We start from the raw sequence: 16265 nt of genomic DNA, 5'->3' as shown, positions 1-16265 counted from the left end.
ATCGAACGGTATACACGGGTAGGGGATGGTAAAGAAAATAACAACGAATGTACAATTTACTTCCCGTATAATTATATATATATATATATGCACATATATATAATTATTAAATAATAAACTAAGTCACACGCTACTTTTAACTTCGGCGGATCGTAAAATGGTGAGAAAAGAACTACGCCGGAGAAATTCGTTTGGCAGCATGACAAAGTACGAGTAGTACGATTATTTTACAATATTCATTTGTTTATTTCTTAACACTTGCTAGTGCTATTATTTACCATTATTTATTTTATTTTGTTATAGAGTCCTTTATAGGCGAGTTTATACGCCTCGAACGATCGATTCATATTTTACATTAGCGCGAAATCATTCTGTCCTTTCCTATATTTTTTTTTTTACAATTACTTAATTCAATTGCAATTCAAACGATATTTTAATTGCAATGTTCGTCGACTGTTCGAAATTATTTATTACGCTTTTACTCACTGCAAAGTTTAATTTTACAATGTTTAATTAACAATATGTCATCGTCTAAGGAATGACATAGTGACTGACAATATAATTTTTTCACGAGTTTTGTTACTATTCCCTCTTCGTATGTTTTATTGCCTGCAGGTGATTAAATTACAGGAGCGTATTACTTATCACCACATCTTCGTTTGGCGACACTCAGCCTGCAAGCATCTTCATTTATTATATTACTTATACTGCAAATGCAAAATTGCACTTATTTAATTCCATTTCTATTGCATATAATTACTCGTAACTAATATTTTTCAAGATTTTCTGAAGATGGTATTTTTTTTTAAGGTAAGAACACTTGCGTATTGCGATATTTCGACATAGAAATTGAAAGAATGCAGAAACATAATTAAAAAAAAATATTCTATACAAACTTCATCAAAAAATAGTCGATTTCTTCTACTTCAAGTCAACTGTTTTCCTCTAACATAAGATTCTTTTTTCACTGCGCTCTCTCTCTCTCTCTCTCTCTCTCTCTTTCTCTCTCTCTCTCGCTTTTGCATTTACCACATAATCGCGAGTAGATAAGAAAGCAAGTAAAATACAGCGGACATTGGCATTTCTACTAATATCTTAGAATAAAAGAAAAGCTCGATCCCATGATTCTAGAATAGAGGAAATCGACTATGATCGTCATGCTGATGCTATTCAATGAATTACTGCTATTGTGAAAAAGATTTTCCTACTGAACAAATAAATCTCATAGATTAAAACTGTTGTAGATATAACACAAAATAATAAAAAATTACATATTATTTACTGGACGAGTTGAAGAAATTGCTTAACCCAAGTGAATACGCGCAACAAAAACGCAAGTCTATATGATGAAGCTACCGATGGTAAATAACCAATAATATAATATAATAATAACAATAATTATACAATCTATCATATTATTTAAATGTGTCAGTGTCTTTCATTAAGGCTGTCACTGCTGCATAAGTAGATCTTGAATCACGCGACATGTCCCAAAATATCCCGAATGACCCATGATCAATTAATGAATTATAACGGATCGCACAATTTTTTAATTGTGCGATTGTTTTACGATGATTCCATCACCCGATGATTAACACTTCGGCAGGAGTTGGTCTCATGCACAAATTCCTTAACTTGGTCACTCCTTCACCTGCGTCTTGAGATGTTGTAAGAACTCGTAGTAACTAAGAGCAGATTCGAATCGATCCTCTATCAATCGTTCGATGAATAACGTCCTAAAATGGCTATCGTCCCTGAAAAACAATTTGTCACATTAAAATATGTATATTGTATTGAAAATATCAGGTAAATTCATTACGAAAGTTAAAGAAAATTTATAATTTCTATCAACATATATCTAATCACATTTATTTTTATACAATATCTTACACATTTATTTTTATTAATCCAAAACACTTGACTTACCTGATAATTTGTACAGGTACGTAGTATGGTTTTTCCTCTTGTAAACTAAATACAAAGTTTCGCAACCGTTCGCTTTCTACTGTATCCAATTCCGGTAATTCGTACTGCAAGACAAAATTAAGAGTAATTGTGAAATTAAATTTTTATTACAGCGGCTGTTATTAAAAATTGTTATCCGATAAGAGTTCGATTTTTAGCTTTGGATATATATCTGAGAAAAAGTAATAAAACATTTACCATTTCCTCTGGAATAGATGTAAATCCCGAAGTGCCGAATATATTTGTACAGAAAATTGGATTGATATTCTTGCCAATATAAATAAAGATTCTATCGCCAGCATCCATAAGAAAGATGCCCCGGCTGTCGAATTTCTCAGCAGATAAATTAAGTCGAGGCGGTTGTGGACACACTTTGCCGTCAATGTCCCTTGCATTGCGGTCATCAAGCATGAGAACGGGATACAAATCAGGATAAACCACCTGTATCAGTTGTGCTAACGGTAATGTCTTTAATTGAAACATAGCGAATATGCGATCATCCAAACGCGTGCTCGTGCCGGATCTAAATGCTATCTGCAAATTCGAAATAAAAATATTTTAATGACGATATCTACAATATATTTAAGTAGAAAATGTGTGTAAATTTATTGATAATTTACGCTTTTCAACAATGCGATAATGTATAATGGCAACAGCTTTAAACTTCCTGGAGCAATAAGTCCTCCTCCGCTCGAAGATTGTGCTAATTTGTACGCGGATAAGATGTCAATAGCGACGTTTATTAATGCTTCTCTTGCATCTGATAAAGATGACTGAAGCGATCGATCAACAGCTATAGAGATATTTAAAGAAATGTCTCTTAATATTAATTAATTATGGGAGAGTTAACAAATAATTATTAAACTTTTACATTACGCTACATAAGGATTTATAGTTTACAGCAACGAATTTTACTTACCCATTTTTGATAATAAACCGACTATGCATTGTTGATCTGCAGAATGCAATACATCCGATAGACTTGCCACCACAGGCAGGCATAGAGTGTGTACTCTAATTCTTCGCTCACCTTTAGAAAAATATAAAAAATATGAAACATTACAATGAAGACACTAAAAAAGACAAGACTAATTACCTTTGCTTGAAGTATACAGAAGAGACGCTTGGAAGCATACACTCTGCACATCGGAAAGATTTTCATCGATGGAGATTTGCATGCCGAAACCGGCGTCCGGATTAATATTTGGCAAGCAGAGGAGATCAGTCGATCGAACGAAGAAGCTGCCATGGAAGGCATGAATACTGAGACCACGAGTACAACGAAGCCGCATCACCGCTTCAAAGCCAATCTTTCTCGTCAAATAACGACGAAGTAATCTTTCTAAAGTTTCACTATTCTGTAACTTCGATGCTCGGAACAGTGGCAGATGGTAAATGCAACCACCCGTAAATTTTGACATGCATGCTGTGAAATAAATAAAACATCGAATGTTAAAAGAGATATTTATCAATGTTAAAAAAATATATATAATTAGGTATATTACGAAAAAAATTACAATTATCAAATTAATTATTTGCAAATTTACAATACAAAATTATTATAATCATATGCAATCGAGATGGATTCACTTACATAAAGTTGCCAGATCGCTGTATTGACTATTCAATAAGAATAGATCAATTGCAATGTGGTGTCCACTGCAATCCAGAGCGTATCTTTTATAGAAATCTGTTGCGGGATTAAGATGTGGCACGTCTTTGTTCACTCTAGTACTGGGATCTTCTCTCGGTTGCAAGGCCCCTGGACCAATATTAGGCAAACACGTTTGAAAAACGGTGATACGTCCTCCAACACCAGCGAGGAGTTTGTAGGCAGCTTGAAGACCAGCACCAAGAGCGCTATTAGTATCATGAGTGCCACAGAATTTGATAGGAAGCTGGGCGAGAAGATCACGAACAAGCTCCTCACGTTCTTTCAGATTTACAATTAGGTTTTCTGGACACGGTAGAAACACATCGTCGATATCTAGCATGACCATTTCATGTGGTTGCGAGACGTTATCGGGCATGCTGAAGAAGTGCAGAGTAGAATCAACAGCAAGAAAACCGATTTGAGTGCGGCTGTCGCCAGGGAGACGCGACAGTTCATCGGTGATCGTATTGCAAACTATCTGCAAATACCCACTTTCTACCGCAAGACGAGAAACGTCCATGACAAAGAGATAGATAGCGGGCTGAGGTGGACGGACCTATAATTCACAGTATGTTAATACTAAATCCCTCAAAGTATCATAAACAGGTATATAATTTTTAATTACGTAAATAAATAACTTGTAATTACGAATAGGTGATTATTTTACAGTAAACAAATATTAACCATGTACTCGCTTGGCGCAATAAACTCTATCGTGCCGGTTTTCACTTCCGGCCGTCGTGATGGATCGCCGTACGATTTTGTCACAGGATCGAATTGAAATTCTTCGGGAACTACACAAAACGTAAATTATATATCTAATTCTTGTTATGTGATATTACATATAAGCAATTATATGATAAAGATATGAAAAATTTTAGTATGTTCATTACGTTCATTTAATCTGAAACAGAGATTGCATTTCCATCTTTTCGAATCGACGAAGTACACAAACGGGTTGATATATGTTCGGCAAGCTCGACAACGCACGATCGTATTGCATTGAATCACTGCTAAATGCTGCTGCGACAAATAATAACAATTTTACTAAAGTTTATTTCTACATGACTTTCTAAAAAGTGAAATAGCATGTTCTTCTGTCTATATGTTGTATATTTTAAATTATAAACATTATTTTACATGTACATTACTTACGTTTAAATCCTTAAAAGGATGTATTAGTACGCCGAATGGTAATCTTGATTTCTGTAGAAGCGAATTCGATTCTGGGACTTTTGTTAATGTACACCTGAATATGCTGTAAGCATTTCACATACATACTTTTAATAAGAGTTATATTTATATATTGAAATAGTTTTAATAACAATGGTTTTAAATTTTTCAAATCTTTAGTTCGTGTTTTTATTTATTTTAATTTCCATACAATAGAAATGTAATTTAACATCTTAAATAAAAAAAAACTTACTCAGGATTACAATTTACGGAATCCAGGAATTCCTGATTTAACTTGATCTTTGGTGGTTCGACTTTTTCAGGTGGCAGTATATTTCGGCATTGCAAGAGATCTATCGATTCCATCCCCTAAAAATTATATTAATATATTAAAGAATGTATTATAAGTATATAATTGTATATATTTCAATAAAAATACATATTTTAATACATACTTTCAATAAAAATAATTACCCATATTTTGTTGTAGCCAACTTGTGTGACGTTCAAATTGCTCATCTGATTATTTAATTGATTTAATTGGTCTGGGTACATATTGGGATACCTTCTATTAGACGAGTCTAATGGTACGTTTGTCATTGGGCTAGGATATTGCGACCGAGAGTCATACTAAAAATAACAAAAATTAAACTCTGTATATTAATGTTGCAAAAATATATTACTTTATGAAGAAAATATAAAAGATTAATTAAATTTGATTCTATTGCATAAACATTTTATTCTTAGATTCTATTACCGTCTGCAGTCCTGGAAGAGGAGGTATTCCTGATGGAGGTAATCTTGCACCTTGTAACTGATTACCTCCTGAAGGCGGTAGCATCATGGTATTGGCAGTGTCTTGTTGCGGATATTTCCTCTGACCAGCTAAATTTTGATGTATATTCTGACCTTGACAATTACTTCCCAATCCCGTAGGATCCATATAACCAGTAAGTAAATTTTGAGATTTCATAGGTTGAGAACTATAATCATGAAGATTTCGTGGGCCTACATTATGGGCTTGTGCATTATAGAATAAATTTTGCGTGCTTGAATTTGGCATTGACGATGCATTGGATATATTCTGTTGACTTCCATATCTGAGTTGTGGATTACTTAAGCTTTCAGGACTAATCGTTGATTGTGCTTGAATGTTTTGAGTCCTTGGTGGTTGTATACCAGAACTCACTGGTTCTTGCTGTACATAACTGTTTTGATTTAAATGAGTGACGTTCGAAGGAGGTAGATTAACATTGGATGCGGGTGGAGGGATAGAATGTCCTTGATTGTATGCCGAAATCTTATTTACTCTAGCAAAGGATGTTTGACTTTCCGTAGTTTGATCCGTTGAGACATGACTAGTCTTATCAATGCTACTGGATACACCAGGAACGCCTATAGTACCCTGCGGAATGTTAGTAGGTGGGGGATTAGTTGCCCATTGATAGCTTTGGTTCATTTTAGCTGGCTCTGGTTTAATAGTATCCGCAAACGTTGATGGTGCAGACACTGGAGTCAAATTTTTTGCTATTGGAGGCATCTGATTTGAAGGAATCATGGGTCGATGTTGAATTTCTTGGCTAGGTTGAGACACAAAGGCGATTGAAGATGTACCGACTGCAATGTTCTCGTGAGTGCTAGCAACATTCTGGCTGTGAGCATTATAGAGATTTGCAGGACTATAAGGTTGTGATGTTCTAGGTGGCGGAGGCAACACATTAGCGTTCCGACGTCTATTTATTGGTGACATTGGCGGTCGTGGCAACTGAGGCCGATATTGGTTGTGAAGATATTGAGTTGGTGATGGATCTCTAGAAGTCTCCCTGGATGGATCACGCGACGACTGTGATGATGGTGTACCTATAAAAACATTTGAATTGTGTTTCAAGCAAACTTTTTAGACGAAACTAATTAAATGTTAAGACAAATCACTTTATGTTAAAGTATAAAGTTTACAAAATGCTTTTCTTATTAACTATTATCCATTTTATTTTTAGAAATAAAATTAAAAGATTAAAAGATAACAAGATTGATCATATATTTTCACATTGTTCATTTTCAAGAGCAATGCTACCACCTTTAAGAATTGTCAATAAAATTTAACCATTGTCAATAAAAAAGCATTGTGTAAAAGAAAAATTATAATAATATATTTTCTTAGAAAATAAAATTTCTTCATTGTATATTCCAAAAACTTGCCAGTTAGATTGAACTGAGGAGACTGCATTCCATTTTGCTGAGATGCAGGATTTTGACCATTTACTATAGGAGGTGGTTCATTTTTCAAAGGATTGTTAGAATCTGTGTACAATGGATACTGGTAACCGCTTGACTGTGACATTTTGTTGCTTTAACAATTCACTGAAACGAAATACATTATTGAGGAACTTTTTTATTTAGTTAAATAACATGCTTTTAAAGACATAAATTTCTATATTATAATATAAAAAATTATAAATTAATCAATGTTAATACATCAATGTTAGTATCCAAGATGTGAGATATACAACAGCAACACAGTGTAAGTCAACTACTTTAAATTTTCAATTTAATTTCTAATTCAAACGTCACAAAAAAAAAAAATTCAGTTAACTGCATTTATCCCCAGCAACAACAAGAATCATACAGTACTACCAAATTACAGATCTAAGTAACAATTCCCAATCTCAGATCCAAGCTCAGCTAAAGATACACAGAAGCTGCAAGATGTTGTAAAAGATTGTTAAAGATTAGACAGATCGGTACGAGAGGATGAAATTTCGTTGCAGAGAAATTTCCATCTTAATAATCTACAAGAAGAGATATATAGATCAGTAGGTTGACGTTTGGATAGCCAAAGCGCATTGTCAGCGTGTTGAAAGGTTAAAATGCAGAGGACGGACTTGAAACGTTCGAAGGACCTGCCTACCTTCGTACTAATGTGTAGCCAAAAATTAGAAACGGATAGACGCAGGCTCGTGCATCGCCCTCGTTGCCGTTCGCCTCCACGCAGCACCACAAGATGAATCCTAATAGCAGCGATTCATGAACGAACGAACGGCACACACAACATTACGTGGCAGCTCGCGCGACCGCTGCGCCATGAACTGTGGCACGTGACGTGACCAGATTGACCAGATGGCATTGCGATTTGCGAAGTCCGGTCAGGGTTGATGATGTTGACGTTGCTTTTGCACAGAGCGACAAATTCTAATTAGCTAATCGGCGATCAACTTGTTAAAAACCCATCTATACCTATTTTTCTAATAGACAATTATCATTAGTTAATAGAAAATTATTTTATTTATTTCACAATTATAAAATCAGACAAATTTTGCTTCGAGCAATTTTGCCATTTGATTTAAATTACTGATTCTCTAATTAGTGATTTTAATTATATTTTAATTTATTCGGCGATTAATTCAATCACTAGAATTATTCAAAAAACAAATTCTAATCAATTTATTATCTCTGATCTAATCTTTTTTTTTTTTTTTTAATACGTTAAAAAACAACTTTTGTTAATAAAATATGTATTGTGTGATAAGTTAATCACTAAATGAGAGAATCGGAGTTTGATCGATTCTCATTACTTTTTGTGCGAACAATCATTGAGCAATTGCATCAACAGTGTTTTTAAATAATAACGCTATGGACAATCCATAAAAAAATATAACATGCGTCCTGAAGTGAATATTCAAGTCACTAATTGCTCAATTTTCGTTTTCACGAAGATCTTATAATAGGAAAATCAATTGCAATAGCATTAATAGAATATGTACATCAATAGAATATATATTTCTCGATAAATAAAATATGTTTTGCAATCTGTGGCTCAAGTTGGGAACGGTTTGGTCATTGAAGATTGCATTTCTTGGTTCTTTGGAATGATGGAAGATACAACAATGTAGGGAATGGCAGCGCATAAGAACGCGTTTTGGAATTGGTCATTGTCATCATCATCATCATCATTATTATCCTTAGTTAGTTTCCAAGGCGGTGCCCAGCGCCGCTCACGAATTGGTAACTCGAGTCTGTAACTCCGTGACGGTGTTTTCATTTATATGGCATTGCAATTTGCATGCATTAGCTAATCCGTAGCTCGTAAGATGCTCCTTCAGTTGGTCTAAAACAGACGGCATGTAAAATTGTCGGTCGATTAAATAATTCTTTCTTTTCTGGATAGATCTTTGGGATACCTAATTCCAGGGCGCGATTCAATAACGATAACGCGTTTAGCATGATGTGTACGTCAAGCTCACGGGAACGTGCAAACAATTCGCACATATTGCGTCCGAAATCTGCTTTGATCAGTAGCTCTTCAGATTCCGTCGGACAAATTACAGTCAGTAAATTAAGACCCATAATTGCTTCGTTTTGCATTAGCGTGTGTTGCGCTAAAAGCATACCTACTAGATGCTGCACCGCACCGTACTTGATAATTGACAAAGCAACCTGCTTGTCCCTAAAAATTGTATATAAAGTATTGGAACTAGGTTTAGGAACTTCGTATCACTAAGCCATAGAAAACGAACCTGCTATTATTTATTAGCCAGGCGATTAATCGGTTGGCTTCACCCTGGACACCAGGGTGATCCTCAGTACTGCACCACTCAACTACCCGTTTAATCAAGTCCTCTCTTCGTCCTAAATAAATTGCTGCTTCTTCTAAAACAAGAAACTCTATCTTAATTATCATATTATTCATTATGAATATAATAAATACTGCTTTAATTTTTAAAAAAAGCTTACGACCTCTTACTTTGACCGTCTATGACTATCCTAAGCGTTCCCAGCAATTTGAAAACGACAGGATAGGTAGGAATCTCCAGCATTGGATACAGTACATCGATCAAACCATCGGCAAGAATTAACGATTTATTGTCCGCAGGTATAACGAGGTTGCGTAATGCGCTGAGTAAGGCGTGCTGACATCTAATATCGCCAGATTTGTTGCCATTTCTTTCGAGAATTTTTAACAACTTCCGATGAATACCCTGTTCCACCATGCGCTTGCAATGTATGTCAGTCCGCGCAACGTTGCCCATGGCCAAAACGGCGGTGATCTGCAAATCCTCGTCAATACTCTCTAGCCATTCTATCAATTTCTTGTATACAGGACCCTTGCCATCATCGTAAAGGAAATTCATGCTATCATCTAAGTACAGAGTATGTTTGTTAGAATCATTAAAACTTGCATTTGAATTTTCCCCTAGAACTCACCTCCAGTTAAAATCAAAACAATCAAGTTACAGGCGACTTTAAGAATCGACCGCGTTTCTTCGTCAGTGCATTGTGGACCATGTTTCTCTAACAGTTTCAGGAGCAACTCACACACTCCTGCCTTAGCCAATAACAGCTTCGCATTTTCTAATGGAATTATATTATTAAGCTATTACTCTTCAACTTAATTCAATTTTGAACTTGAATCCAATTTTGTGAATTTACTTTACTAAGACTAATTATACTGAAATATTCAATCAGCATAATTCCAATTAATTTAATTTAAGCAATTTAAATTAATTTAATTTCAATTATAAAATTACTGTTTTACCATCTTCTGCTTGGCCATGTAAAATTTCTAAACACATCTCAGATAGCTCAGAGGAAGTGTCACTAGCCAGTATATCAACCAAAACTCTTGTCAATCTCTCATTGAGAAATATAATATTCACGTCGTTCAATATGCCAAGAGTGAGTAACACTTGTACTGCTGATTCATCACCATTTATTCCATCTTCTTCTAAAATACTGCAAATAATTGGTACCATATCCTCCTCTAGTGCCTGGTAAAGTATATCTTACAATAAAATTATCGCTTGCTGTTACTTTCTATTTTGCAATATCACCATTGATTGTCAATTACAATGTACAAATATATTTTCAAAAAATTTACCTTTCTGTATAACATTTCCTGATCCACCAAAAAATTCAATAAAACTCCAGCAGACACATTCCTCAAGAAGCTCGCACCTTCAACATTACCTAGGGCAATTCCTTTCTTCAGTAGTGCTAGAATTACTTTCAAACCATCCTGTTCTGCCACCAGATTTTTACCAGTCTCTGTAACATAAATGTTTATTATTAACTTTTTTATTAATATGAAACTTACGTACATTTATAAACACCTAATATGTAAATATCCCTTTAAATATCATTTCTAAATACTTGATATAAAAATATTCCTTTAAATATCAAAGCTTTAAAATCTTATGAACCATTATTTCGAAACTATACATAAATATGTAATAAAAATTCTATCATGTAAATGTAAAACTACTACAACAACCATTCTCATAGCAGATGTTTCCTAGAGCTCTGGAAGTCTGTGTCAATATGTCTACATCTTCTTCCTTTAGCAAATCAATCAAGGTCCGTATCAATTCAAAACTGGTACATTTCTCTCTCCCTCGATCAGTCTTTGCTATTTCCGCAATAGCTTTTGCAGTCTTTGCTATGATTTGTTTAGATTTGTGCCTAAGTAGCGTTAGGAAAACTTCGTCAATGACTAACTCAGTAGTCTCTGAAATCATCCGTTAGTATTCAATAACAATTTCGCACCATATGATACTGACACCCAGTTACAGCGTTTAGTCTAGTTGAATCATCCAGCTATACCTCCGATCGACGTTTTGCTAACATTTACTACAGAATCCAGTATCTGAACAATATTGGGGCATTCCTCTTGCGAGGCTTCGAGTCTCACGACACATTTCAAATCGTCGACGAGTTTGTCGATATTGTGCTTCGTCTCGCCTGTAATGTACATTGAAAGATTTACTGTATTGCCTTTCCAAAAATAGCCTGACGAGAAAAGGGATGGAGTGGAATATGACAGCGATTTACCTTCCATTTTTATCAAGCAAACATCCGCTGGTATCCACGCCGCAGATTCCGCAGGACTCGCACCCAAAAATAACGTACCTCCCTCACGATCTTTGAACCAAATACCAAAAAAAAAGAAGATTCGGAAATCTTTATTTTAATGTATAAATGTATAATCGAATTCTTCTCTCTACTTTAATGTCAACGGGCGAGTTCAAGTCGGCAAAGCGGCTAGCAGCGACTTGGTCTGCTCGCCGAGCAATTAAACATGATTGGTTGGATCCAGTTGGATCCACTTGGTAAGAACCAATCATACTCATTCGCTCGATAAGCATGTCCAACCGCAATGAACGATCAACGACTTGAACTCGCCCATTGTAATTTGTAAGAGACTGCGCACAATCAGAGAATTGCAAGGGTCTTTAGACCAGTAGATCCGTCTTGTCAAGAAATATCTGAGGTGCGATTCCTTAATCGTTTTTATAGTACTTTACACGCCTACCGACAGTTGTCGTTACAGTTGCAGATAATTTTATATAGTGAAAAAGCTGCGCAACCTCGACAACTGTCGGTAGATATGTGCCGTATAAAACAGTTACAAATCGCGCCCCTGATTTCAGCATAATTTCAACTACTTTATCGATTGTAAGCAATTAGGGACAATATAAAGGTATAAGCATATAACTATGAAAGAGACTCGCATAGCAAACATTGTGCGTACCTCCGCCAGTGAAATGGCAAAAAAATTGAAACACGTTACGATAAAACAGAAAGAAAGAGAGAGATAGAATATGACATATGTTGCATTATTTTATTAGGTAAAATGCAGAATCGAAATAAAATATGTATGTATAAATTTAACACACAATAGTAAAATATAGATAACAAGTTATTATTTATTTATTAACAGTTTTAATAAATAAATATATATATATATATATTATTTAATAGCTATATAAATGTAATTGTAATGTTCAATATAGTTATACAAATAATGTTACATTATTGGCCGCTAAAAATTACAGCCTTCGTTAACGTGCGTCTTCAAAAATTTTTTTGTTTAGATATTGTGATCCATTTTCCTTCATAAAATAATTTTATTTCGAAGTAAAATGTTATTATTAATTTCTTTCTTTTTCTTTGATCTTCTTCTAATTTTATATGGCACTCGCCATCGAAATGACGACGATTTCGTCTAAACCCAGGTAGTAACTTCTTTTCTTTAATTTATGAAATTGAAATATATATCAAGCATTGAACTGGTAAACTTAGATTTGTACTGTACGTGAATTAACGATGTATCATCGAAGTACCGAGATTCGCCATTTCATTGGCGGGGGCACTTTTTATGTTGGTATGGCGTGAGAAAGCCAACTAGCAGTCTATAGTTATATAGTCAATCGTAAGCATCTTTTTCATGTTACCGCCAATCGAGATTACGAGTGGGCTTTAAAAATGGCAAACCCTAACAATTGATTTCTTCTATAAGTGTAACGTGATGGCGAAATCGAATGATACTGTAGAAACGTCCGCAACGAAGTCTGAAAAATTAAAGGAGAAAATTTATGGTACATTTTATTTAAGAAAGGAATATTTGCTTGCGTATAAGTTGCTTGCTGCAAATTAACCTCACTTTTACGAGTGTGACCATGCTCTGGCTCTTATCATTTGTCCTGATAATAAATTAAAAAAAGAAAATTACAACAATGCTTTGCTGCTTGACATATGCTATCAATATATAATAAGAAGTTACAATATTTTTCAATTGTTTATGGAAATCAATTAGTCGGCTTAACTTTGTTTTGCTAAATTGCATTAATCTTTGCACAGCATAATACATTTGATAGATATAAACAAAAAATTTTTAGAAATCAATTCATGAAAAATAAAATATTTTAATTGTGAATGATGCTTTTCATGACTGTCCAAAATTAATATTTTAAAAACAAATATGATAAGAGAACGCCAATAAACGGTCAGATTTTAGATGTTTTAAATAATACAATATATATTCTTGTTGTTTATGTATATATTCTTTGTTGAATCGATTTATTTAAGATATGACGTTAATATTTTAATCTTTTTATCTGATAATTGTCGCACTGCAGTTCTATCATGATAATTTTATTTTTAATTGATAATCAAATTTCTTTTTCTGTTAATATTTGTGCAACTTCTTTTAATAAATATCTTATTGCTATTTTTATAGCTACAGTATTTTTAAGCACTGTTGCAAGTATTTCTGCCCTCGCTGGATTTGCCAGGACAGTAGCGGCAACCAGAAAGCAAGATCCAAAACATTTTGGAGATGGAATTTCTGGTATGAAAGGAATTCCTGAAACTGGAGCCTCATTAGCTATAAGAGCCCTTGGCTGGGGTACATTATATGCTATCACAGGATGTAGTTTATTTTTTTATGGAATCTGGAAACTCTCTGGAGCTACTAATGCAGAGGAATTTAGATTCAAGATGGGCTCTCTACTACCAAAAATACCTAAAAATGACCCACCTCAAAGCAGAACAGAGTTTGAGGGTTTGACAGATCTATTGACATATATTTCTGACGATTGGGGACAAAATAAAAAGGTATAGTTACATAATCTAATTAAAATATTAGATATTTCAATTTTTCTGGAAATTTAAAATGTCTAAGATACTTAAATAGAAATATTGAGGATTAATATACATTTATATGTGTGTGTATTTATATATGATAAAGAAAAACTCTCAAGTCTGTCAATTCTCAATCTTTTCTTGGAGTACCTTACAATTAGAACATTAAGATTAAATTGTTTACAACAGGTACTTAACCAAAAATTCAAATAAAGAAAATCATAGTTTTCTGTGTGTAAAAATGATTAAACTCATAGACACTAAAAAAATTATAATCTTCTGAAAGTAGAGATTTTTATCTTTAAAATCCTGTTTTGATTTTATTTATTTTTAATGAAGTTATAGAAGTTATAGACTTGAAACATACAGCGATTTTTTTCTTAAAATTTTTTTTACACGATTATGATATGAATTTCGATCGACAAGAATCTATAAATAATTTATTCCAAAAAATAAATCTCAATCGGAATTCGGATACAAATTTCGATTGAGAATATTTTGATTTCAAAATATTCTTATCAAAATATTGAATTATTTAGAGTACTCGTTAACATTTAAATGATTTTATTAGCATAAAAATTACTCGTTAATTTAGTAAGAGCAGTAACATTACTATTCTACTGCTATTCATAGTTGCGTTTTAAGATCGAAAAAGATTTCGATGCGCATTTGCCGAATCAAATATGTATATAAATTCACACAGAAATATTTAAGCACTAAGATCTGCTTTGACCGAATTCAGGATTTCTCTTGTTTAATTAGATTTATCTTCTTGATTGTCCAAATTCATATTATAATTTTTTATATCAAAATTTACACTGTAAAAATATCATAAATATATTTAGGCTGAATGATGTGATAATTTTATAAATTTTGGCAGGAATAAATGTATATGTGATATCTTGTTCTGGAACTATACTGGTCATAATTGACACGCTTATAGCAGCATTCGAATTGCTTAATTAGGATCGTATGACTGGGGATCGTAAGATTGGATCACGGGTTTACTGCATGCATGAATAGTAATGCGAATAGGAATAAAAAAGTCATTTGACAAGTTTCATGAAATTGTAAATTAAACTGCTGAAAATGAATATATGAAAAATTTTGTATATTGTATTTAGGTATATTTAATAAAAATTACCAAACGTTATTTCTTTTTCGATTCACAGAATAATGACGCACAACAATCAATAATTTATATAAGCCAAATTTTTTTTTTACCATATAACTGTTGTGTGGTGCGCGCGCGCGCGCGCGTGTATGTGTGTGTGTGTGTGTGTGTGTGGGTAGATGGGTGCGCATGTCAAATATCTTGATATTTATCTAAGATATTTTATTATTTAACAAAAAATCTAGGTTACTTATGTTTTTGTGTAATATTGACTTTTTCATGGTTCTATTTCATGGTAATATTTATATTTTACTAGGTTTTTTTGTATATAATAGAACTGCAAATAATTTATTGCGAAAAAAAGATTAAAAATTTATTATATTTATAACATATCTTTTGCTTCGTTCTGTTGATGAGATAAATATGTGAATAAGCTTATTTTAGTAAAGTCACGTAATAATAGATTATACGCTCTGTTGGTAAAATATTTGGTGAGTTTTACAACATAATATCTTACAAAAATGATATATACGATCACGCTATCAACACAAGATAAATCACGTTAAAAGAACGTGAAACTTGATATATTTGTGAAGAAAGCGATGGAAAGTACAAAGGTGATCTTGAAATAAGGAGAATTGCACAACAGGCGATACAATAGTAAACAATCAGCGATGCATAAAAAAAATTTACATGTTAGAAATTAAATTGTATTATGGAAATTAACAGTCGCATGTTTTTTTCCGAAGTCGTTATCTATCGGATATTATCAAAATATGTTAAGTATTTATATGTTAAGAACAATCGACTTTAATATCTGCATTAAATATTACGTAAGTGATCAATTATTTACACATTGTGTTTGTTGTATGTATATATAACTTTATGTAACTATTATTACCATGCCGCATGAGTCATCGGTTATCTACGGTATTTTTATTT

At 33.3% G+C, this 16265-nt stretch overlaps 3 protein-coding genes across 6 annotated transcripts in view; 1 reads left to right on the top strand and 2 right to left on the bottom strand.

The window, feature by feature from the left end:
* On the bottom strand, window positions 1–7856 carry LOC108746850 (protein transport protein Sec24A). Of its 3 annotated transcripts, none has more exons than XM_018483872.1 (15): window positions 7701–7856; window positions 6992–7153; window positions 5550–6652; window positions 5267–5422; window positions 5046–5161; window positions 4775–4877; window positions 4513–4642; window positions 4304–4413; window positions 3560–4175; window positions 3062–3391; window positions 2885–2995; window positions 2586–2758; window positions 2164–2499; window positions 1927–2030; window positions 2–1754 (listed from the first exon to the last, which is right to left on the bottom strand). In XM_018483872.1, the coding sequence occupies exons 2-15, from the start codon at window positions 7131–7133 to the stop codon at window positions 1640–1642; spliced, it is 3645 nt and encodes a 1214-aa protein (XP_018339374.1). In that variant the 5' UTR covers window positions 7134–7153; window positions 7701–7856; the 3' UTR covers window positions 2–1639. The 3 variants fall into 3 exon arrangements, with proteins under 3 accessions (XP_018339376.1, XP_018339374.1, XP_018339375.1); XM_018483873.1 differs by having other exon boundaries at window positions 4513–4639; XM_018483874.1 differs by lacking the exon at window positions 6992–7153 and having other exon boundaries at window positions 1–1754.
* Window positions 7857–8558: 702 nt separating this feature from the next.
* On the bottom strand, window positions 8559–11540 carry LOC108746851 (rap1 GTPase-GDP dissociation stimulator 1). Its single transcript, XM_018483875.1, has 9 exons — window positions 11390–11540; window positions 11061–11294; window positions 10668–10834; window positions 10326–10557; window positions 9995–10141; window positions 9534–9929; window positions 9307–9439; window positions 8971–9236; window positions 8559–8897 (listed from the first exon to the last, which is right to left on the bottom strand). Exons 1-9 carry the CDS (start codon window positions 11538–11540, stop codon window positions 8785–8787), a joined length of 1839 nt encoding a protein of 612 aa, XP_018339377.1. The 3' UTR covers window positions 8559–8784.
* Window positions 11541–13001: 1461 nt separating this feature from the next.
* LOC108746857 (transmembrane protein 242) overlaps window positions 13002–16265 on the top strand; it is a 5761-nt gene continuing 2497 nt past the window's right edge. The window contains exons 1-3 of one of the 2 annotated variants that reach the window (XM_018483891.1): window positions 13002–13164; window positions 13806–14182; window positions 15090–15292. In XM_018483891.1, the coding sequence (XP_018339393.1) occupies window positions 13095–13164; window positions 13806–14182; window positions 15090–15095 (453 nt within the window). In that variant the 5' untranslated portion in view covers window positions 13002–13094 and the 3' untranslated portion in view covers window positions 15096–15292. Of the gene's footprint in view, window positions 13165–13805; window positions 14183–15089; window positions 15293–16265 lie in introns of those variants that run through there. The other variant, XM_018483890.1, reaches the window with a different exon arrangement.

The sequence above is a fragment of the Trachymyrmex septentrionalis genome, unplaced genomic scaffold, assembly GCF_001594115.1.
Source record: "Trachymyrmex septentrionalis isolate Tsep2-gDNA-1 unplaced genomic scaffold, Tsep1.0 scaffold19, whole genome shotgun sequence".
NCBI lineage: Eukaryota > Metazoa > Arthropoda > Insecta > Hymenoptera > Formicidae > Trachymyrmex > Trachymyrmex septentrionalis.
The sequence above is the reverse complement of the archived record's forward strand: the minus strand, read 5'-3'. Positions and strand labels throughout refer to the sequence as shown.

Excerpts from the sequence above, each read along its gene's own strand:
- LOC108746850 (XM_018483872.1), bottom strand. The coding sequence starts at position 7,133 with ATGTCACAGTCAAGCGGTTACCAGTATCCATTGTACACAGATTCTAAC. Across the intron at positions 4,878-5,045 it reads TCCGTAAATTGTAATCCTGA|CATATTCAGGTGTACATTAA; the intron begins GTAAGTTTTTTT and ends AAATGCTTACAG. Across the intron at positions 4,176-4,303 it reads TTGCGCCAAGCGAGTACATG|GTCCGTCCACCTCAGCCCGC; the intron begins GTTAATATTTGT and ends TGTGAATTATAG.
- LOC108746851 (XM_018483875.1), bottom strand. The coding sequence starts at position 11,540 with ATGTACATTACAGGCGAGACGAAGCACAATATCGACAAACTCGTCGAC. Across the intron at positions 9,440-9,533 it reads GATAGTCATAGACGGTCAAA|AAGAAGCAGCAATTTATTTA; the intron begins GTAAGAGGTCGT and ends TTCTTGTTTTAG. Across the intron at positions 8,898-8,970 it reads GAATCGCGCCCTGGAATTAG|ACCAACTGAAGGAGCATCTT; the intron begins GTATCCCAAAGA and ends CGTCTGTTTTAG.